Below are 23,852 nucleotides of genomic sequence, written 5' to 3'. Positions count from 1 at the left end.
GGAAGAGGTGAAACCTCAATCCTGCAAAATTCAGGAAAAATTGAAGAGGTGAAAGCTCTGTCCTGCAAAATTCAGGAGAAATGGGAGAGGTGAAACCTGAAAAATTCAACAGGAATGGAAGAGGTGAAAGCTCCATCCTCCAGAATTCAGGAAGAATGGAGGAGGTGAAACCTCCATCCTGCAAAACTCAGGAGGGATGAAAGCAGTGAAACCTGAAAAATTCAGGAGGAATGGAAGAGGTGAAAGCTCCATCCTGCAAAATTCAGGAAGACTTGAGGAGGTGAAAGCTCCATCCTGCAAAACTCAGGAGGAATGGAAGAGATGAAAACTCCATCCTCCAAAATTCAGGAGGAATGAAGAAGTGAAACCTGCAGAATTCAGGAATGGAGAGGTGAAACCTGCAGAATTCAGGAATGGAGAGGTGAAACGTGCAGAATTCAGGAATGGAGAGGTGAAACCTGCAGAATTCAGGAGGAATGGAGAGGTGAAATGTGCAGAATTCAGGAATGGAGAGGTGAAACGTGCAGAATTCAGGAATGGAGAGGTGAAACGTGCAGAATTCAGGAATGGAGAGGTGAAACCTGCAGAATTCAGGAGGAATGAAGAAGTGAAACGTGCAGAATTCAGGAATGGAGAGGTGAAACCTGCAGAATTCAGGAATGGAGAGGTGAAACGTGCAGAATTCAGGAATGGAGAGGTGAAACGTGCAGAATTCAGGAATGCAGAGGTGAAACGTGCAGAATTCAGGAGGAATGCAGAGGTGAAACGTGCAGAATTCAGGAATGCAGAGGGGACAGCTCCATCCTGCCCACTGGAATGCAGATCTGGAGCCAGGGATCCAGTGCCTGTTTTAGCTGCTGTTGTCTCTGCAGCCAAGTGGCAAAGGCTGATCCTCCACAGCCACACCCAGCAGCAGATGTACAAACACCACCAAATTCTCATTCTGATCACAAAAGCAGCAAGGCAAAATTGATAATTTTGCTGCTTTTCTTGCCCTGGGAAGAACTCATCCTTCCACCCACAAAAACTTTAATGTCACTTCAAATCTCGCTCCACCTACCAGGCCACACTCCAAAGCTTGCTCTGGCAGAAGAAAAGCTGCAAAGTCTGTCAGCAGCTGTGGCCAGTCGTGCAGCAGCTTCTGCAGGGTGCAGTAGAGATCCACCGCCGTCCGTCTGTCCGTGCTCACCTCGAACTCGTAGATGACACGAAGGAAATCCTCGTATTTCCCTGGGATGTGCTGCAGGGTCTCACGGACCTGGGCCATGTTTTGGTTCAGGATAGATTTAGGAGAGAATTTTTTAAGGTTGCAAAGGCTGATCCTCCACAGCCACACCCAGCAGCAGATGTACAAACACCACCAAATTCTCATTCTGATCACAAAAGCAGCAAGGCAAAATTGATAATTTTGCTGCTTTTCTTGCCCTGGGAAGAACTCATCCTTCTACCCACAAAAACTTTAATGTCACTTCAAATCTCGCTCCACCTACCAGGCCACACTCCAAAGCTTGCTCTGGCAGAAGAAAAGCTGCAAAGTCTGTCAGCAGCTGTGGCCAGTCGTGCAGCAGCTTCTGCAGGGTGCAGTAGAGATCCACAGCCGTCCGTCTGTCCGTGCTCACCTCGAACTCGTAGATGACACGAAGGAAATCCTCGTATTTCCCTGGGATGTGCTGCAGGGTCTCACGGACCTGGGCCATGTTTTGGTTCAGGATAGATTTGGGAGAGAATTTTTTAAGTTGTTTTTTTTAGAAAAGTAGATTTAATTGTTTTTTTTTAACCACCTGGGATGTGCTGCAGGGTCTCACGGACCTGGGCCATGTTTTGGTTCAGGATAGATTTAGGAGAGAATTTTTTAAGTTTTTTTTTTTTAGAAAAGTAGATTTAATTGGTTTTTTTTAACCAGTCCGGGAGAATTTTTTATTTTTTTTTTTTGGAGAAAAGCAGAAAAAATTTGTTTATTAAACAATAAAACTTTTTGTTGTTCTAAAAGAGATGACAAACTCAGAAAAAGTTCCCTCCCTGGGTTACAGCTTGGTTTATTTAAGTTTTTATGAGTTGTTTAGTGTTGGAAATGCTGTGGGGTTACAGGTGAGAGTTGTTGGTGTTTTTATGGTGTTTAGTTTAGAGTAGGTTTGAATAGATTTAAGAAAAAAGAAAAAAATTATAGTTAAGGGAACTTTTAGATAGTTAAAACTTCTTCAGTTAGTTAAATCTAATTACAAGTAAAGGAGAGCTTTTTTTGTTGTTTATTTGCAAACAACAACAGTTTAGGAGTAGCAATGTGGAGGAGTGAGTGCAGTGCCTGAAAACAAACTGTGCTTTTTATTTTTTCTTTTACTTTTTGGAGTAAGTTTTAAAGGTGTAAAGCTTATTATTTAGCATAAATAGAACAAGAACAACTGGGGATAAAAGTATTGTATAGTTAATTTAGGATATTGGACAGCAGGTGACACCCAGAGGAGAAAGAAGCTGATCACAGAGTGTTTGTGCTGGAAGGGATCTTAAAAATCAGCTCATTCCAAGCTTTTTTGGGCACTTTTCACCATCCCAGGCTGCTCCAAGCTCTGTCCAGCCTCACCTTGGGCAGCCACAGCTGCTCTGAGCACTCCCAGGGAGGAATTTCTCCCTAAATCCTTTTAATCCACTAATCTTTGATCTCCTCTACTCAGAATTTACACAGCATTTCCAGGTTTTTTTAAGCAACTGAGTGTTTTCCTGAAGATAAAGCAAAGGTGCTCAGCAGAGGAGGCAAGGTCAGAAATTTGGAAATTCAGAAATTCAGAAGGTTCTGCTGCTGTGAGCACCCCCAGCCCCTGAATCCTTCACTTCCAGCTCCCCCTCTTAGCACAGGGGAGGGAGGAGGAAGAGCAAGAGCAGGAAATCAGCAGCAATCTGCTGAAATTTAACTTTGCAGGTACAATTTTAGGGTTTGAATTAACAAAACCCTTTAGTTGGTGAGGTGCTGATTTATGAAATTGGCTGCTGGGTACAGTGAGGAATCTGCTGAAATTTAACTTTGCCGGTACAATTTTAGGGTTTGAATTAACAAAATCCTGGAATTGGGCAGGTGCTGATTTATGAAATTGGCTGCTGGGTACAGTGAGGAATCTGCTGAGATTTAATTCTGCAGGGTACAATTTTAGGGTTTGAATTCTGCTCCTTAACAAAACCCTTTAGTTGGGCAGGTGCTGATTTATGAAATTGGCTGTTGGATGCAGTAAGGAAGATGCTGAAATTTAATTTTGCAGGTACAATTTTAGGGTTTGAATTAACCAAAAATCCTTGTGTTGGGCAGGTGCTGATTTATGAAATTGGCTGCTGGGTACAGTGAGGAATCTGCTGAAATTTAACTTTGCAGGTACAATTTTAGGGTTTGAATTAACAAAACCCTTTAGTTGGGCAGGTGCTGATTTATGAAATTGGCTGCTGGGTGCAGTGAGGAAGCTGCTGAATGATATTAAACCAAACAATAAAACAAACCAATGGGATTTTTTTTGGTTCTTTCTAAGGAGACAATGGAAAAACTGACTTGGCTTGCAAGAGAGATTTAAGCCAAGAGAATTCCCAGGTAAAAAACTCTGAGGAAGAGCTGCTCTCCTCCTCTTCACCTCGAGACACCTTGGGAAGTGAAGCACCTCAGCCCCAGCATTTCTGTGCACAAAACCCCAGATTTTGCTCTTGCTGGGTGCCTTACCCTGGTGAGGTAGGCCTGGGCAAAGGCCAGGTCCTTCTGCTCCCTCAGGGGATCCCTCTCCAGGATGTCCTCGTCGTAGAGCAGCAGCAGCTTGGAGCTGTCCTTGCTGCCTCGAGCTCTGCCCCTCTTGTTCCTGGTCCTGTGCGAGCTCCTGCTCCTCCCCGGGGCCTTCAGGGCCTCTCCTGTGGAGGAACACCAGGTCAGCTGCTGGCAGAGCCTCTGCCCCAGCTGCAATTGGAGCAGGATTTATGGAAAATGGAAATTATGCAAAATTCCCAACGGTCAGTGGTGAGTTCCTGTCACTGCCCATGGGTCAAGCTGGAAAAAATCCTAATTTTGCTGCTTGTTTTCACAGTATCTGACTGAAAATAATCTCTGGATACAGGCACAGGTCGATCCCAGGTTTTTCTGGAAGTAAAAAAATCCTGCCCATCAGGGCAGCACAGCCAGGAGGGGACAGAGACCCTGCCAATTCAGATAATTATTCTCATAATAGTTCAAATCATAGATAAACACCTGGTGTCACACGACAGGGAGTTAAATAGGGCACTAAGAGGGGCTACATCCAGATTTCTGTGGCTTTATTTAGGAATCTGTTGATTTAATGGGCTCAAAAGTCACTGCTCAAGCTCATTTAGCACTTGGGTTTTGTTTCATTTCCTTTTCTCCACCATGATCTTGTCAGCCAAAATTCAACTTAGCAAAGGTTTGATTATTTAATATTGTTCTTCTAAAATGATCAGGTATTAGCTGGCACAAACCATAAATGTGTCTGCAGGAGAGCTGTGCCTGGGTCCTAAAATTGTATTTCCAGCTGGAAAACACCACAAACATCCAGGGAATTAAACCCAGACAGGATCCCAGGTTTCCCTGCAGAGAGCAGCTCTACATCCCCACAACCTGTGTCCACAAAAACCCCAAAGAACTCACCTGGTGTCCAAAAGAAACCCCAAAAATTCACCTGGTGTCCAAAAGAAACCCCAAAAATTCACCTGGTGTCCAAAAGAAACCCCAAAAATTCACCTGGTGTCCAAAAACAACCCCAAAAATTCACCTGGTGTCCAGAAGAAACCCCAAAACAAAACAAAGAACTCACCTGCTGGCATCCAAAAACCCTAAAGAACTCACCTGCTGTCCATAAAAACCCCAAAAAAGCAATTCCATGACTTACTGTTTTTTCAATTCCCACCCTTTCCAAAATCCCAAATTTGTCCCATTAAACTGAGAACTAAACCAAAACACTCACCTGCTGGCACCCAAAAAAGAAAAACCAAAACAAAGAACTCACCTGGTGTCCAAAAAAAACCCAAAACCCCAAAGAACTTACCTGCTATCCAAAAAAAAACCCAAAAAATTCACCTGCAGTCCAAAAAAACCCATAGCACTCACCTGGTGTCCAAAAAAGTAATTCCATGACTTATTGTTTTTTTAATTCCCACCCTTTCCAAAATTCCAAGATTTATCCCATTAAACTGAGAACTAAATCACAAAAACTCACCTGCTGGCATCCAAAAACCCCAAAACAAAAGCAAGAACTCACCTGCTGTCCAAAAACCCCAAAGAACTCACTTGCAATCCACAAAAACCCCAAAAAATTCACCTGCTGTCCAAAAACCCAAAGAACTCAACTGCTGGCATCCAAAAAAGCCCAAAGAACTCAGCTGGTGTCCAAAAATAACCCCAAAGAATTTAACTGCTGTCCAAAAATAACCCCAAGAACTCACCTGGTGCCCAAAACTCACCTGGTGTCCAAAAATAACCCCAAAACTCCCCTGGTGCCCAAAAATAACCCCAAAAACTCACCTGCAATCCAAAAATAACCCCAAAAAATCACCTGGTGCCCAAAAATAACCCCAGAACTCACCTGGTGCCCAAAAATAACCCAAATATCTCACCTGGTGCCCAAAAATAACCCCAAAACTCACCTGGTGTCCAAAAATAACCCCAAAGAATTTAACTGCTGTCCAAAAAGAACCCAAATAACTCCCCTGGTGCCCAAAAATAACCCCAAGAACTCCCCTGGTGCCCAAAAAGAACCCCAAAACTCCCCTGGTGCCCAAAAAGAACCCCAAAGAATTTAACTGCTGTCCAAAAAGAACCCCAAAACTCCCCTGGTGCCCAAAAAGAACCCCAAAGAATTTAACTGCTGTCCAAAGAGAACCCCAAGCTCACCTGGGGGCAGCCTGTGGGCCTCCAGCTGGGGGGAGGCTGCCTGGGCCATGGGGAAAGCAGATTTGGGCTCCTCTGAAGCATCTCCACACATTTCATCCTCCTTCTGGGAGCTCTCTACTCCTTCCCCTTCCTCCTCCTCCTCCTCCTCAGGCTCTGAGTTCTCCTCCTGGGAATTCTCCTCTTCAGAGTCTCCTTCTTGGCTCAAACGTCTCTCTGTTGCAAGCCAAGTCAGTTTTTCCATTGTCTCCTTAGAAAGAACCCCAAAAATCACATTATTTTATTTTATTTTACTTTATTTTATATTATTTTACTTTATTTATTTTATTTAATTTGTTTTTTAAATTTTATTTTACTCTATTTTACTTTATTCATTTTATTTTTTATTTTATCTTATTTATTTTATTTATTTTATTTTTTTAATTTTATTTTATTTATTCATTTAATTCATTTAATTTCATTTTCTTGTTTGGTTTAATATCATCCAGCAGCTTGCTCACCCGGGGGCAGCCTGTGGGCCTCCAGCTGGGGGGAGGCTGCCTGGGCCATGGGGAAAGCAGCTTTGGGCTCCTCTGAAGCATCTCCACACATTTCATCCTCCTTCTGGGAGCTCTCTACTCCTTCCCCTTCCGCCTCCTCCTGCTCCTCACGCTCTGAGTTCTCCTCCTGGGAATTCTCCTCTTCAGAGTCTCCTTCTTGGCTCAAACGTCTCTCTGTTGCAAGCCAAGTCAGTTTTTCCATTGTCTCCTTAGAAAGAACCCCAAAAATCACATTATTTTATTTTATTTTACTTTATTTTATATTATTTTACTTTATTTATTTTATTTAATTTGTTTTTTAAATTTTATTTTACTCTATTTTACTTTATTCATTTTATTTTTTTTATTTTATTTATTTTATTTTTTAAAATTTATTTTATTTATTTTATTCATTTAATTTCATTTTCTTGTTTGGTTTAATATCATCCAGCAACTTCCTCACTGCATCCAACAGCCACTTTCATAAATCAGCACCTGCCCAATTCAAGGAATTTGTTAAGGAACAGAATTCAAACCTTTCCACAGCTGCCTAAAATTGTAAAATTAAATTTCAGCATCTGCCATTCAGCAAATTAAGCCTTAATTTAGAAGGGATTCATTAATGATTCCTTAATGATCATCTCAGCTCTTAAATTGCTGGAATTGTGACCTGCAAAGTCATTTTTACTTGAAATAATTCTTAGAGAGCAGCCTCACTGAGGAGTCCTTAAATTCATCAGAGTTGAAATCTGCATTAGGCCTTAATTTGGAAGGGATTAATTAATGATTCCTTAATGATTATCTCAGCTCTTGAAGGCCTGCTGGAATTGTGACTTTTTCTTGAAATCATTCTCAGAAAGCAGCCTCACTGAGGAGTCCTTGCAGAGTTTAACCAAGTCATTATTTGCAATAATTTGCAATAATTTGCAATTCCCTTAGCCTGGGTTTAAAACATGCTCAGGAAAAATGTGGTTTTCAATTTCTCTGTGAGCAGAACAATGGCAGCCCACCTTCCCAGGGGGTTCCAGGGGGTTCCAGGGGGTTCCAGGGGATTCCAGGGGGTTCCCTGGGGGATTCCCTGGGGGATGCCCAGAAGAATTCCCTGGGGAATTTCCAGGGCATTCCCTGGGGGGCTCCCAGGGGGTCCCTGACTCCACAGGCTGTTTCAGGACCCCCACAGCTTTTTAAATTCAACTTTTCTCTTTACCTGCAGCTCTGGCACTGACAGAATGGACTCTTCTGAAGCTGACGACATTTCCTCGTCCTCATCCTGCGTGAAATCATCGAAGTCATCCTCCTCCTCCTCCTCCTGGCCCTCCCTGTCCGCGGCAGCCTCGGGGCCAGGGGTGCCCACGGAGTGCCCATCAATGCTGGACGAGTCCTCCGGCCTGCCCGGGGGGCTGCTGAACTCTGCCTCCCTCTCAGCTGGGTAAGGGAGGGTTTTTGGGGACTCGCCCTGGGGAGGGGAGGGCACAGCCTGCTGCTCCTCCTCTCCCTTCTCCTCACAGAGCTCCTGCTTGGGCTCATCCCCGCAGGAACAAGCAGCCTCCATGTTCAGCTCCTGGCCGAGGCCCAGCATGAACTCCTCCTTGCTTTCAGCACATAGAAGATCTCTTTGCTGTGCCAGGTTGGCTTCTTTGGGAGCATCACTTAAATCTTCAGACTTGATTTCCACCGATTCATCAGGATCTTCTAAGGGAGGCAAAAGCTCCACCACAGGCAAGGGCTCTGCTGTGCTGCCATCTCCCTCTGCCACTGCCCAGCTGCAGCAGTCACCCTCGCTGCCCTTGTCCTGAGTGTCCCCAAGGGCAGGGTTTGTGCCACGCTCCTCCTTTGGGGACAGGGAGCAGGGCACGAAGAGCTCCGGGGGCTCCACCTTGGGCTCCACCTTGGGGAAAGCACCCGGGGCAGGGAGCAGGCTCAGCTGCTCCTCCCCTTCACCCCCAGCAGGAGCAGCCAGACCAACAGGGCTGGGCGACACAATCAGGGACGGGATGGAGGAGGTCACCAGGGGCTGGTTCAGGGGGCACGGGAAGCTGGAGGGGTTCACCAGCAGGGTGGTGACAGGGATGGCCTGAGCCCCGCGGCCCACGGCCGTGCTCAGGGGCTGGATCATGTTGCAGCCATTGCCAATGTTCAGCACCTTCACCGTGGTGGCAGGCACGGTCAGGATGACGGGGGAGGACTGGATCAGAGGGGAAGGTTTCACCACTGGGGCAGATCTTGTCCCTTTTTTCCTCTGGTGGCCCTTACGCACGCCCGGCTTGCGCGTTTTCATCCCGGCCACGGTGGGCACCATCAGCTTGGGCTGGAACGCCACCTGCTCTGAGGACACCAGAGCCGGGCCTACAGCAGCTGAAAAGGCTTGTCTGGAGCTCGGCTGGCCGGTGGAAAGAACATTCTGGAAGTCCAAGGCATCGCCAGGTGCCAGCAGTGCTGGGAGGCTGAGGGGCGGCGGCGCGGGCTTGATGGGCCGAGGCGCGCGGAGCCGGAGCCGGCTGGGCACAGCCTCTGCCTGGGACAGCTTCTGGGCCTTGGGGACACTCAGGGGGCTGCAGCTGGGCTGCACACACGGGCTGGGACGGATCACCACTGGCTTCAGAGCTGAACACCTCTGCCTCCTCCAGGGCCTCCTGGAGAAGCGGTTGCCCAAAGGTTTCAGGGTGAGCACGAGCCCCTTGGGCACCAGCAGAGGGCATTTGTCACCACCTGCCCTGCCTGGAATTTCCTTTTCTGGCCCCAAAAGGGCAGATTCTCCATCAGCTGAAGCTGCTGTCTCCTTGGCATCTTCTGCCAGCTGCTTCAGCTCTTCCTGGATGGAGGGCAAGCTTGCCTGAAGGGAGCGAGAATTCATTATTGGAATTTATTATTTATTACAGGTTATCTCTGTATTCCCACCTTCACACAGCAGCACTGAAGCTCTTCCACTGAAGGTGGAAGAGCTCCTTCCACCTGCTTCTTTCTTCTAACTTCTTCGAGCAGGTTTTATTTCCTTTAACTACTGCATGATACTTAATAGCACTTCAAATTCCTGAGCTGCACTGCAAAGCTTTTAGAAGACTCTGAGATCCTGAGAAAAAGGTTTTTTTGTATTCTTTATAAAGGTTGGTTTAGCGGACACAAGATTTTGTGGGAAGGAAAGTTCCCTGTGTAACAGGGGGTGATCCAGAGAAATGGATTTTATGGCATTTGAGTTGTTCCCTTGGGCACAGTCCTGCCTGACTCATAGGAATGATGTCTGTGCCTCCCAGAAAAATCCACACAAAAAGGAGATCCCCAAGGGAAAAAATCCCCACAAAACCAAATAAAACCCCCCAAAAACGAACCAAACACCACCAACCCCCCAGGGCTGGGTGCAGAGCAGCAGAAAACACCTTGAGCCAGAAGGGCAGGCGATGCTCCTCCCTCTCCACAGGAGCTTTCCACTCGTGGGGCTGGATCTCCTCACAGCACTTCACCAGCACCGGCAGCTGCTTGGTCTTTTTGTAGAACTGTGGGGACAGCAGGCAGGGCCACACCAGGTCACTGTGCTCAGGGCACCTCCTGGGGTGAGGGACTGGCCTCTCTCCAGGTGTTCATGCCAATAAAACAATCCTTTAATAAGTTCTACCCCCAGGAACATTAAAAATCAATAACCAAGGCTGAACAGGAGCTCGCTGCCACCCTGGCTGCTCTCACACAGGTTCAGGCAGCTTTTTCAGCTCCGTTTTTTCTGGTGCTGTTTTATGCAGCTGTTGTTCTATGCAGGTGTTCTATCTGGTTTTGTTTTGTGCAGGTGTTGTTTTGTCTGATTTTAGCTGGTTTTGTTTTGTGCAGGTGTTGTTTAATCTGATTTGATCTGGTTTTGTTTTGTGCAGGTGTTGTTTTACCTGATTTGATCTGGTTTTGTTTTGTGCAGGTGTTGCTTTACCTGGTTTTATCTGGTTTTGTTTTGTGCAGGTGTTGTTTTGTCTGATTTTAGCTGGTTTTGTTTTATGCAGCTGTTGTTCTATGCAGGTGTTGTTTAATGCAGGTGTTGTTTTAACTGGTTTTGTTTTGTGCAGATGTTGTCTTATCTGGTTTTATCTGGTTTTGTTTTGTGCAGGTGTTGTTTTATCTGGTTTTGCTCCCAGTAGTTTATGGGACAGGGTCACTGCCCAGCTGGCTGCAAACATTTTTGTTTCAATTTTGCTACTCAAAAGCTGACTTGAATTAATTTTTATCAGGATCACTGAGTTTTACCAGGACTATCTGTGCTCTAAAGAGTCAAATCAGTATCTAAATACTTGTTTTGCTGGCTGCAAACAGAACTTTTGTTTAAATTTCACTACTCAAAAGCTGACTTGGATGAATTTTTAATCAGAATCATTGAGTTTTACCTGGATTCTAAAGAGTCAAATCAGTATCTAAATACTGCTTTGCTGGCTGCAAACAACAGTTTTGTTTATATTTCACTACTCAAAAGCTCACTTGGATAAATTTCTACCAGGATCACTGAGTTTTACCTGGATTCTAAAGAGTCAAATCAGTATCTAAATACTACTTTGCTGGCTGCAAACAGAACTTTTGTTTCAATTTCACTACTCAAAAGCTGATTTGGATGAACTTTTATCAGGACTATCTGGACTCTAAGGAGCCAAATCAGTATCTAAATACTGGTTTTGCTGGCTGCAAACAGAACTTTTGTTTAAATTTTGCTACTCAACAGCTGACTTGGATAAATTTTTATCAGGATCACTGAGTTTTACCAGGGCTCTAAGGAACCAAATCAGTATCTGAACACCTCCCAAGTCCTTTTATAAAGACAAATAAAAGGCTGAATCCTGCCTGCTACCAAAAGATGCCATTTAATCTGAAATACAAGAGCACCCTTACCCTGATGATGTTGTCAGGGGCTCTGTTCATGGTCAGGTTCTTGATCCTCACTGTCAGCTGATGGGCAGTTTTGGTGGGCAGCAGGTATTTGCTGATCAAAGGCTTGGGAAAGTCTGTCCCTTCAAAATGTTTCAGCCCCAAAGCCAACAAGCTGGAGAGGGGAAAAAGGGAGGGGAGGAGATGAGAAACCTCTCAGGGAGCTGCTGCACCCCAGAAATTCTCATTAACACCCCGATTTCCACCCGTTTTGGGCAGTAATTAAAACACCTACTTGTCCTCTGCCTTGGTGAAGACAATCTTGTCTCGGGGGGGGTTTGCTCTCAAGGCACAGACTGGCAGCAGCTCTGGGTACATGAAAACTTTCCTGGTTGCCAAAATCCAGGCCACTTGCTTTGGCAAACAGGAGAAATCATTTGCTGTGGGAAGAATTAACAGGGAGGGACAGGTGGGTGTGTGCAGGAAGGTTTTTCACAGCTCACTTTTTAAAAACAGTTTATTTTAACTGCAAAAATAAGACTTTCTTCCTGTTCTTAGAATGTGCACATTTCCTAGTTTACACCAGCAAAATGGAAAATTATTTTCTCCTTCCATCTTTTCTTTTGCTCTGTAGCAAGACACGAGCCCAGGAGGGACTTTTAGTGTATTGTAATTAGGAAATAATTAGCTTCTGATTGCAATGGCAGGAAATAAAACCAGTGTGTGTATATATATACACAAAATACATTTTAATGTATAATATATATTATATATATAGTAAGTGATATATAATATATATCATATAGTATACATTATAATATTATATATTTTTTAATAGATATATATTTATATATATAAAATAACCTGTGAGACCTGTATTATCTCACCCTTCACGTGAGACTGAAAATAGAATAAAAGTTCTTTAAAACACCCCTGAACTCCCATTTCTGGGTCAGAAAAGGGCATAATCCACCCTGTCCCTGTGGGAAATGGATTTCTAGGAAATTGGTGTGGCTAAAGCTGAAGCTGACAGGCCAAGAAACACTTTTAGCATATTGTAATTAGGAAATAATTAGCTTCTGATTGCAATGGCAGGAAATAAAACCAGTGTGTGTATATATATACACAAAATACATTTTAATGTATAATATATATTATATATATAGTAAGTGATATATAATATATATTATATCATATAGTATACATTATAATATTATATATTTTTAATATATATATTTACATATATAAAATAACCTGTGAGACCTGTATTATCTCACCCTTCACGTGAGACTGAAAATAGAATAAAAGTTCTTTAAAACACCCCTGAACTCCCATTTCTGGGTCAGAAAAGGGCATAATCCACCCTGTCCCTGTGGGAAATGGATTTCTAGGAAATTGGTGTGGCTAGAGCTGATATACAATTTAGTACATTGTAATTAGGAAATCATTAGATTCTGATTGTAATGGCAGGAATTATAACCTGTATAAAAATGGATTTCTAGGAAATTGGTGTGGCTAAAGCTGAAGCTGACAGGCCAAGAAACACTTTTAGCATATTGTAATTAGGAAATAATTAGCTTCTGATTGCAATGGCAGGAATTATTACCTGCATATAGATATAGATAGATAGATAGATAGATAGATAGATATGTATACATATAGATAGAAAAATAGAGAAATATAAAGCATAAATTATATTATATATAATAATATCTATAATATACAATATATAATATACCATATACAATATATAATATATAACATATAATATATATAATATATATTATATATAATACATTATAATTATATATAATATATATATATATATAAAAAATATAGAATACATGATAACACATACTAAATTATAAATTCTAATATATAATGGGTTATATATTATATATGATATACATAATACTTGATAGATAATATATATTATATTATATATCTATTATAGCTATTATATATTATAATCTACATTATATGTTATATATATCATATATTATCTATTGAACCTTATAATGTATTATATATATTTATTATAACCTGTGAGAGCTGTATTGTCTCACCCTTCACATGAGACTGCAAACAGAATAAAAGTTCTTTAAAACACCCCATTTCTGGGTCAGAAAAGGCCACCATGCAGCCTGTCCCCTCCCTTACCATTCTTCACAGCCTTCCTAGGGCTGCAGTCCACGGGCACCTGGGCATGGAAATCCTCCAGGAGCTGCAGGGCCTCCTGCAAGTTGCAGGGCTGGAACATGGTCTGGAATTTGGGGTTCTGGGACACCTGGTGCAGGGTGGAGCTGCAGGCAAAGCTCCCCAGCTCGCTCTGCCAAGGCAGAGACACAGCAGGGGTGGTGCAAAAAATCCCATTAGAAATCCTCCCCTGGGGCATCCCAAAGCCAGGCACTGCCACGGGGGCTCAGAGAACTGTGCCTCTCCATCCCTGGAATCCTGCTTTCCTCCCTCAATTTACATCAGCAAAAGGCAAAACTCTTTTCCCTTTTCATCCTTTCCCCTTCCATCTTCTCCCTTCTCATCCTTTCCCCTTCCATCTTTTCCTTTTCAATCTTTTCCCCTTTCTATAGTTTTCCTTCCCATCTTTTCCCCTTCCCATCTTCTCCCTTTCCATCTTCTCCCCTTCCCATTTTCTCCTTTTCCATCTTTTCCCCTTCCCATCTTTTCCCCTTTCCATCCTTTCCCCTTCCATCTTTTCCTTTTCAATCTTTTCCCCTTTCCATATTTTCCCCTTCCCATCTTCTTTTCCATTTTTCCCCGGGACACTGGAACTATTTAATTATTGGAATTCAGTGGAAATTAGAGGGATTATTGAATTATTTAATTAGTGCAAGGTGTCCCTGGTGTTTCACTCAGGTGGAACTGAGTGAGCTTTAAGGTCCCTCCCCACCCAAACCATTCTATCATTCCATAATTTTATTTTATTTTTCACTTCCCAGAATTCCAGAATTTCCCTTTCCAGAATTCCAATATTTCTCCCATTAAACCCATTATCCATCCCAATATTTCTCCCATTAAACTGAAAATTAAGGTTCCTCTCTAGAACTTTAGTCCTCAGTTTAATGGGATAAATAAAATAATTAATCTAAGTAAATAAATGATAAATAAATTATTCTTTCTCAGTTTGCCCAGACCAACATTTACCCCACTAAACCCATTATTCATTCCAATATTTATCACATTAAACTGAAAATTAAGTTTCCTTTCCAGAACTTTAGTTCTCAGTTTAATGGGATAAATAATTAATCTAAGTAAATAAACAATAAATAAATTAATAACTTCTCAGTTTGCCCAGGCCAATATTTATCCCCTTAAACTCATTATCCATTCCAATATTTATCCCATTAAACTGAAAATTAAGGCTCTTTTCAGGACTTTATTTCTCAGTTTAATGGGATAAATAAAATAATTCATTTTTCAAAGTAAATAAATGATAAATAAATTAATCTTTCTGTGTTTGCCCAAGGACCAGCAATAATTTGAATTTATGGCTGTGTGATTTTGGGCATTCCTTACCAAAAACATCTGGGTGGTGCTGGCCTCTGAACTCAGAGCAGGGTTGAAACTTGCCAGGAGATGGATTTGAGTCAGGAGCTGGACATGCTTGAGGAATAAAATCAGAGAAATTTGGGGTTTTTTCTCAGTTTATCACAAATCCAAGGAAATGGAAAGCACAAGTCCAAAGGCACAAGAAATATCTCCTGAGCAAAAAATCTTAAAAGCAACAGAAAACTGAGGGGAAACTTTAATATCCACGGCAGAAAGTTCATTACACAAATTTTGAAGACATCAGCTGTTGAAATCCTTGGGCAGTTCTTCACCTTTTGTGCCAAATTCATCATGACCAACACAGAAATTAATTTTTCCTACATAAATACATAATTATTTCTTTAGCAACAATGATTTCACCTCTGAGATTTCTGTATTTCTACACAGTTTCATGTGGTGGCAGGAAGAAAAAAAAGAATTCAAGCTAGATGAAGAATAATATCCTTAGACAGCAATAAAATTGGTGAAAATAGGATTTTACAGCCTAAACCATTGATTACCTGCTGCATTTGCTGCTGGAGCCTCTTCCTTTGTGCACTGTCCAGAACAAGGCTCTGCAGGGGTTTCTCACTTTGGGATTTGGATTTTTCAGCCTCTTGGGGTGCTTTGATTGAAGATTTTTTTATTCTCAGCTGCTCCAGCTGCTCCTTCACTGTCTGGTGCTGCTTGTTCAGCATATTGGCCAGAGGCTCCTCAAATCTGTTGGAAAATGGAATACAAATGTGATACAAAACAAAAAAATACAAAAATTTAATAAATCTCTGGTTTAATAACATTTGTTTAGAACATTCATGTTCTAAATACATTCATGTTCATGTTTATTTAGAAGATTTTTATTTATTTAGAACTTTTTTTTATTTATTTAGGACACTTTTTATTTAGAACACAGTTTATTTATTTAATTTTTATTTATTTAGAATATTGTTTCTTTATTTTACTCTCTGTCTGGTTTGCACAGTTTGGTTTTGCCATCCCTGTATTACTCAACAATAACTCCAGCTGGAAGGTCTCCAGAAAGACCACACACTGCCTCAAATCCTGCTACTTTTATTCATTTTTTGATAAAGTATCTTAAAATATTAAACAATTTAAAATATTTAAGTATTTGAATATTTAATTATAATTTATATTATTAAATATTTTAATATTTAATTATAATTTCAATATTGAATTATTTTTAATATTTATTCTCCAGCCTTATGCTGAGAACTTTACCAGAGATCCTACAGGAACAGCTACTCCTGTAGCAGAAGGAGTTCATTATTATTATTTTTTTTATTTTAGCTATACCAGTTAATCTGATTTCTGCTGGTGATCAGCTTCCCTTCTGTAACAGGCCTGTGGCTACTTTATTCAAAAATTAATTAATTATCACCCAGTCCTGTGCTGAGAACTCCACCAGAGATCCTACAGTAGGAGCAGAAGGAATTATTTCATTATTATTCATTATTTTTAGTTATACTAGTTAATCTGATTTCTGCTGGTAATCAGCTGTTCCAGGCCTGAGTCTAATTTATTAAAAAATTAATTAATTATTACCCAGCCTTATGCTGAGAACCTTCCAGAGATCCTACAGTAAGAGCAGAAATGATTTCATTATTTTATTTGATTTATTTTAGCTGTACCAGTTAATCTGAATTCTGCTGGTGATCAGCTTCCCTTCTGTACCAGACTTGAGGCTATTTAATTAAAAATTAATTAATTATTAACCAACCTTATGATGAGAACTTTACCAGAGATCCTACAGTAAGAGCTGCTCCTGGAGGAGTTCCATTTTTCATTATTATTCATTATTTTTTTTATTTTAGCTATACCAGTTAATCTGATTTCTGCTGGTGATCAGCTTCCCTTCTGTAACAGGCCTGTGGCTACTTTATTCAAAAATTAATTAATTATCACCCAGTCCTGTGCTGAGAACTCCACCAGAGATCCTACAGTAGGAGCAGAAGGAATTATTTCATTATTATTCATTATTTTATTTTAGTTATACTAGTTAATCTGATTTCTGCTGGTAATCAGCTGTTCCAGGCCTGAGTCTAATTTATTAAAAAATTAATTAATTATTACCCAGCCTTATGCTGAGAACCTTCCAGAGATCCTACAGTAAGAGCAGAAATGATTTCATTATTTTATTTGATTTATTTTAGCTACACCAGTTAATCTGAATTCTGCTGGCGATCAGCTTCCCTTCTGTACCAGACCTGAGGTTACCTCACTCAAAAATTGATTCATTATTACCCAGTCCTATGCTGAGAACTCTACAGAGATCCTACAGTAAGAGCTGCTCCTGTAGCAGGAGTTCATTCTTAGTCATTATTTTATTTGATTTTATTTACTTTAGCTACACCAGTTAATCTGAATTCTGCTGGTGATCAGCTTCCCTTCTGTACCAGACTTGAGGCTATTTAATTAAAAAATCAATTAATTATTACCCAACCTTATGATGAGAACTTTACCAGAGATCCTACAGTAAGAGCTGCTCCTGGAGGAGTTCCATTTTTCATTATTATTCATTATTTTGTTTATTTTAGCTGTACCAGTTAATCTGATTTCTGCTGGTGATCAGCTTCCCTTCTGTACCAACCTAGAGGTTACTTCATTCAAAAATTGATGCATTATTACCCAGTCCTATGCTGAGAACTCTACAGAGATCCTACAGTAAGAGCTGCTCCTGTAGCAAAAGGAGTTCATTATTTCATTATTATTCATTATTTATTTTAGCTACAGCAGGTAATCTCCTGAATTCTGCTGGTGATCAGCTGTAGCAGGCCTGAGGCTATTTAATTTAAAAAATTGATTCATTATTACCCAGTCCTATGCTGAGAACTCTACAGAGATCCTACAGTAAGAGCTGCTCCTGTAGCAGGAGTTTATTCCTATTCATGATTTTATTTTATTTGTTTCAGCTGTACCAGTTAATCTGATTCCTGCTGGTGATCAGCTTCCCTCCTGTACCAGCCCTGAGGATTGTTCCATGCTGCTCCTAATGCAAGGTATCATAAAACCAACAACAATTCCAGCAAATGATGATTTTTGCCTTAAAGAATCCTGTATGCAGAGAAAACCAGGGAAGAAACCACTGGGAGAAGTGACCCTCCAAAGAAAATGACTACAACCACTATTATCAAAGCCAAAAAAACGGAAATAAAGCACAAAGGTGCCTGGATTTCAGTGTGGCTGGGTTCAGAGCTGCTGCTCCCCTCTGGCACTGCTCAGCCCAGAGGGAGCTGCACAAAGCCCAGCTTTGATTTCAGCTCCTTCCCAAACAGGCTCAGCTGCACTCCAGCTGGTCTGCCCCACAAACCAGGAGCCACCTCCCACCCTGAGCTGCTCTGCAGCTGCTGAAACACACTGCAATGATTACCTGAGAGAAAACAGAATTATGGAATGGTTTGGGCTGGAGGAACCTTAAAATTCACCTTATTCCCCCCCCTGCCATGGCAGGGACACCTTCACCATCCCAGGGTCTCCAACCTGGCCTTGGACACTGCCAGGGGCAGCCCCAGCTGCTCTGGGAAATCTGGTTACATTTATTTAATCCAAAGATTGGGGAGCTCAGCAGTTTCAGATCCTCACCCCACCCCAGTTTAGGTGCAAGGGGATTTTTGGGCAATGTGCTCATGGAGCCATGGAATGGTTTGGGTTGAAACAGACCCAAAAACTCATCCAGTGCCAGGGCAGGGACACCTCCCACCATCCCTGGGTGCTCCAAACTGTCCAACACTTCCAGGGATGCAGGGGCAGTCCCAGCTGCTCTGGGAAATCTTGTTTTTATGTATTGAATCCAAAAGGAAGGTGTCCCTGACATGACAGAGGTGAAATGAGATGAGTTTTAATCTCCCTTCCAACCCAATCCATTCCATGATTATAGAGCACAGAGTCTGGGGAAGCAGGAACAGAATTCCCCCCTGCAGATGCTGCCTTTTTGGGGCACATTCACATATCTGTATTTTCAGCTGAAATAAAGAACAGCACCAACCTCAGTGCAGGCACTTTTACTCTTTCTGTCCCTTTTTTCATTGCTTTTCATTTCCAGATGCAAGCAGATTTTCAGATTACCAGCAGCAAAGCCAACAGTGGCAAACAGAATAAAAAGAATCAATTTAATTGTCCAATCCCATGAAGGAAAATGGCCCAGAGCTTTCAGAGCAGTGGCCTGAGCTGCCAGGACAGTTCTCTTGGGTGCTGCCACAGAGGTAAGCAGAGGCTTTTCCTCAGAAGAAACCAGGACACAAACAAATGCTCCTACCTGAGGGCCTGGGGGGTGTTAAAATTTGGCCGAGACTCTGTAACAGCATCTTCATCTTCTGGCCTGTCCTCTTTCATGCTGGAGAAACCCATCTCACCCTGGAACTGGCAGCAGACATGGAGCAAGTCAGGAGGAGACAGCTCAAGAAGAAATTTACCTGTGGCTAATGATGATGATGATGATCTTCCCTTCAGGAAATCCCTGCAGATCTCCAGGAAATCCCCACACATCTTCACTTCAGAAAATCCCTAGAGATCTTCACTTTAGGAAATCCCTGCAGACCTTCATTTCACAGTCCTTCACTTTAGGAAATCCCTATAAATCTTCACTGTAGGAAATCCCTACAGATCTTCAGGAAATCCCTGCAGACCCTCACTTCACAGATCTTCACTTCAGGAAATCCTTACACACCTTCACTTTAGGAAATCCCTGCAGACCTTCAGGAAATCCCTGCAGACCTTCATTTCATGGACCCTCCCTTCAGGAAATCTCTACAGACAGCTCAGGAAAACCCTACAGGGCTTCACTTTAGGAAATCCCTACAGATCTTCAGGAAATACCTACAGATCTTCATTTTATGAAATCCCTACAGATCTTCATTTTATGAAATCCCTACAGATCCTCAGGAAATCCCTGCAGACCTTAATTTCACAGACCTTCACTTCAGGAAATCCCTAGAGATCTTCACTTCAGGAAATCTCTGCAGACCTTCATTTCAGGAAATCCCTGCAGACAGCTCAGGAAAACCCTACAGAGCTTCGCTTCAGGAAATCCCTAGAGATCTTCAGGAAATCCTTACAGACCTTCACTTGAGGAAATCCCTAGAGATCTTTACTTTAGGAAATCCCTGCAGATCCTCACTTGAAGAAATCCCTGCAGACCTTCAGGAAATCCCTACAGACCTTCAGGAAATCCCTACAGACCTTCAGGAAATCCCTGCAAATCCTCACTTGAAGAAAGGCCTGCAGACCTTCAGGAAAGCCCTGCAGACCTTCAATTCAGGAAATCCCTGCAGACAGTTCAGGAAAACCCTAGAGAGCTTCACTCCAGGAAATCCCTAGAGATCTTCACTTCACAGACTCTCACTCCAGGAAATCCCTACAAATTTTCACTCCAGGAAATCCCTGCAGACCTCCTCATTTTAAGGCTAAAAATGCCCCATCTGTGGCAGAGCCCCTGGCACACCCCCAGCCCTGAGCCCCCCTCCAGGTGTCACATCTGACACCTCAGTGCCACCCTCAGTTCATCACTCACTGTCTCAAACAGCTCCTCCATCAGCTCAGTCACTTCCTTTTCTGCAAGTAAAATGAAAAAGGATTATGAAGATGCCTTTTCCAAGAAACACTCAGCAATCCTGTCACAACACCAACTCAATGAAGGGATTTCTCTCACAAAGGGAAATCCTCCTCCTGCAAACAGGGGACCAAAAAAGAAAGGCCCCTGATAATTCCTTTTGGTAATGCTGGGCCCAAAAATAACTTGAGCTGAGATTGTCTGGATTCTAAAATATCACATAAAAACTCGTTTTCATGATTAAATTTAAAGTTATGTAAATCTGCAGTGAGACCTAAAGGAAGCGTGGCTTTTTGCAGAGACAGAAAGTGATATGTTTATAAAACTAAGCTGTGAGGACTTCAGCATCTAATTAAATCCAATCACAAGGCAAGCATTCGAGTCTGGAGTGCCTGAAGCTTTCAGAAGGTGACACACTTGGACAAAGCAGCTCCCCAAGCATCTCCTGCCATCAAAACAATGTCAGGGCAGCAAGAGACCCTTGCCACAAAAAGAAAATTGAATTTTTCTGCCATGATGTTGCATCCTCCAGCCACCAGCAGAGTGAGGAGTGGCTGCCACTGAGGCTGGCACAATCTCTGCCCAGCTCCTGCAGAGTTTTGATCCCTCACCCAGCAGATCCAGGCTCTCTGCCCATTTCCTGGGAGAAATAAAACCTAATTTCTGGTTTTGTTGTCACCTAAATACTGTTCTTCAGGCACAGCAGCTCAGCCCAGATCCTTCCATGCACTCCCAGACAGCCAAAGGCTGATCAAACCAGCATGGAGATCTTTATTTAACATCCTACACTGCAAAAAAAATCCTTGCAAGAAAACAATTCCCAAGGAATTACTGCTGCCAGTGGAGGGGAACTTACTGGTGATCCTCACAGCACGGTCATTCCTGAAATCTTCTGTGTCTGGTTCATCCAGATCTTCCAGGAAATTGTACTCAGGGTCATCATCATCATCAGCTTCATCTGCAAAGGAGCAGCTTTTGAAGAGGTTCTGTCAGCACCCTGCCCCAGCAGCAGGGCAGGAGCAGAAGTTTGTTCAGTGCCACAAACAGGGCTGGAATTGCAGCTGGAAATTAACTGTATTTATGGAAGCAACAACAAACCCTTCCTCCTCTCACACCGAGCTGCCAGGACCCTGAGCTGCAGCCATTCCCATGCTGAAAAGCTGCTTTGAGCCTCTGGGACCTGAGTTTCTGCTGAATTTAGGAAGAGTCCACTGGTGGCATTTCAGTTTCTGGTTTATATTCAATTTGCACCACTGTAAGCAACCAGGAAATACAGGAAAAAAAAAAAGAAAATAAAAAGGAGGCCAGGCCCCAGAGCTTGTTCCTGTTTCTCTTCAAAAATAAAATAACTGCTTCTACTCCAAAAAAACCCCAAGAAGTGAATGTGGCCCAAACAAGGAGTACAACACACTGGGACTCGGGTGCATCAGGGGTTAAATCCACCACTCCCCTTGGTGGGTGCCAGTTCTTGTCACATTTACAGGATATTGCATAAATATTTACAAGTGAGACACCTGAAGTTTAAACAAAGGGGAAGATGAGAAAAGCTGATTGCAGGACTCATGCACAGGATTTAAAAATTAATGGTTGCAGACAAAAATATCATGTATAAATTAAAAAACCCCAAAATTTCATATTTACAGGGTATCACATAAATATTTACAAGTGAGACACCTGAAGTTGAAACAAAAGGGAAGATGAGAGAAGCTGATTGCAGGATTCATGCATGGGATTAAAAACTGAATGGCTGCAGACAAAAATATCATGTATAAATTTAAAAAAAGCTTCATATTTACAGGATATTGCATAAATATTTACAAGTGTACAGGATATTACATAAATATTTACAAGTGAGACACCTGAAGTTGAAACAAAGGGGAAGATGAGAGAAGCTGATTGCAGGACTCATGCATGGGATTAAAAAATTAATGTTTGCAGACAAAAATATTGTGTATTAATTTAAAAAATCCAAAATTTCACATTTACAGGATATTACATAAATATTTTCAAGTGAGATACCTGAAGTTTAAACAAAGGGGAAGATGAGGAAAACTGATTGCAAGACTAATGCACAGGATTAAAAAATTAATGGCTGCAGACCAAAATATAATGTATAAATAAAAAACCAAAGTTTCAGGCTTTCAGCAAACAATCAGGGAATGGTTTGGGTGGGAAGGAACTTGGAACACAAGTCCTGCTGACAGTACAGGGATAAAATGTTTCTAAAATCATGGTATATTTGGGGAGTTAGAAAGAAATTTAGGCTTAGTAGGCCCTGGGAATTGTTAGGGCTTGGGTTTGCCAGATCATGTGAAACTGCATCTGTGTAACCAGAATATGATAAATTATTTAATTGTTAGATGGGATGATTGCTTAGTAATTAGATGTAATTATTGTTTAATCATAAGAAGAATCATAAGAAATTATTTTCAAGGGTTTTGAGGAGGATCATGAGAAATCCATCCTTGAACGAAATCAACAGAACAATGTAAATTTAATAATTAATTAATAATAATAAATAGTAATTAAAATTAAAGAACAACTGAGGCAGCTGGGGGTGTTTAGCCTGGAGAAAAGGAGACTCAGGGGTGACCTTATCACTTTCTTGAACATCTTGAAAAATGGTTACAGTCAGTTTGGGTTGGTCTCTTTCCCCAGACAAATGAGAGGACACAGCCTTAAGCTAAAAAAGGGAAAATCAGGCTGGATATTAAGAGAAAGTTTTTAATGGAAAGAGTGATAAAATTCTAGAATTGTCTGCCCAAGGGGGTGGTGGTCTTGTTTAAAATAAGGAAAACTTAGGTTGGATATCAGGAGAAAGTTCTTTTACAGAAAGGGTGGTGGTCAGGTGGGGCTGGTCTCTTTCTCCAGACAGAAAGAGAGCACACAGCCTTAAGCTACACCAAGGGAAATTTAGGTTGGACATCAGGAGAAAATTCCAGAATTTTCTTTCCATTAAAAACTATCTGCCCGGGAGGTGCTGCTCTTGTTTAAACTAAGGGAAATTTAGTTTGGATATTAGGAGAAAGTTCCAGAATTTTCTTTCCATTAAAACTTTCTCTTAATATCCAACCTAAATTTTCCTTTTTTAGCTTAAGGCTGTGTCCTCTTCATTCTGTCACTTCTTGGAGAAAGAGACCAACCCCACCTGACCACCACCCTTTCCATTAAAAACTTTCTCCTGATATCCAACCTAAATTTCCCTTGGTTTAAATACGACCACCACCTCCCTGGGCAGATAGTTTTTTACAGAAAGGGTGGTGGTCAGGTGGGGTTGGTCTCTTTCTCCAAGAAGTGACAGAATGAAGAGGACACAGCCTTAAGCTAAAAAAGGAAAATTTAGGTTGGATATTAAGAGAAAGTTTTAATAGAAAGAAAATTCTGGAACTTTCTCCTAATATCCAAACTAAATTTCCCTTGGTTTAAACAAGAGCAGCACCTCCCGGGGCAGATAGTTTTTAATGGAAAGAAAATTCTGGAATTTTCTCCTGATGTCCAACCTAAATTTCCCTTTTTTAGCTTAAGGCTGTGT

At 41.8% G+C, this 23,852-nt stretch overlaps 1 protein-coding gene across 1 annotated transcript in view; it reads right to left on the bottom strand.

Moving 5' to 3' along the window:
- Positions 1–23,852, bottom strand: part of LOC120498890 (GON-4-like protein) — a 46,847-nt gene that overhangs the window by 11,115 nt on the left and 11,880 nt on the right. The window contains exons 10-22 of the mRNA XM_039702112.1: positions 21,177–21,278; positions 20,282–20,322; positions 19,028–19,131; positions 15,279–15,477; positions 14,746–14,832; positions 13,372–13,540; positions 11,507–11,651; positions 11,236–11,386; positions 9,756–9,872; positions 7,589–9,214; positions 5,867–6,113; positions 3,695–3,876; positions 1,491–1,688 (exon numbers count right to left, since the gene is read on the bottom strand). Coding sequence (XP_039558046.1) covers positions 1,491–1,688; positions 3,695–3,876; positions 5,867–6,113; positions 7,589–9,214; positions 9,756–9,872; positions 11,236–11,386; positions 11,507–11,651; positions 13,372–13,540; positions 14,746–14,832; positions 15,279–15,477; positions 19,028–19,131; positions 20,282–20,322; positions 21,177–21,278 — 3,368 coding nt within the window. The remainder of the gene's footprint in view (positions 1–1,490; positions 1,689–3,694; positions 3,877–5,866; positions 6,114–7,588; positions 9,215–9,755; positions 9,873–11,235; positions 11,387–11,506; positions 11,652–13,371; positions 13,541–14,745; positions 14,833–15,278; positions 15,478–19,027; positions 19,132–20,281; positions 20,323–21,176; positions 21,279–23,852) is intronic.

This window comes from Passer montanus, unplaced genomic scaffold, assembly GCF_014805655.1.
Source record: "Passer montanus isolate IOZ18808 unplaced genomic scaffold, ASM1480565v1 scaffold154, whole genome shotgun sequence".
In the NCBI taxonomy this organism is placed as follows: domain Eukaryota; kingdom Metazoa; phylum Chordata; class Aves; order Passeriformes; family Passeridae; genus Passer; species Passer montanus.
Note: the sequence above shows the minus strand (reverse complement) of the source record. Positions and strands in the feature narration are given on the sequence as shown.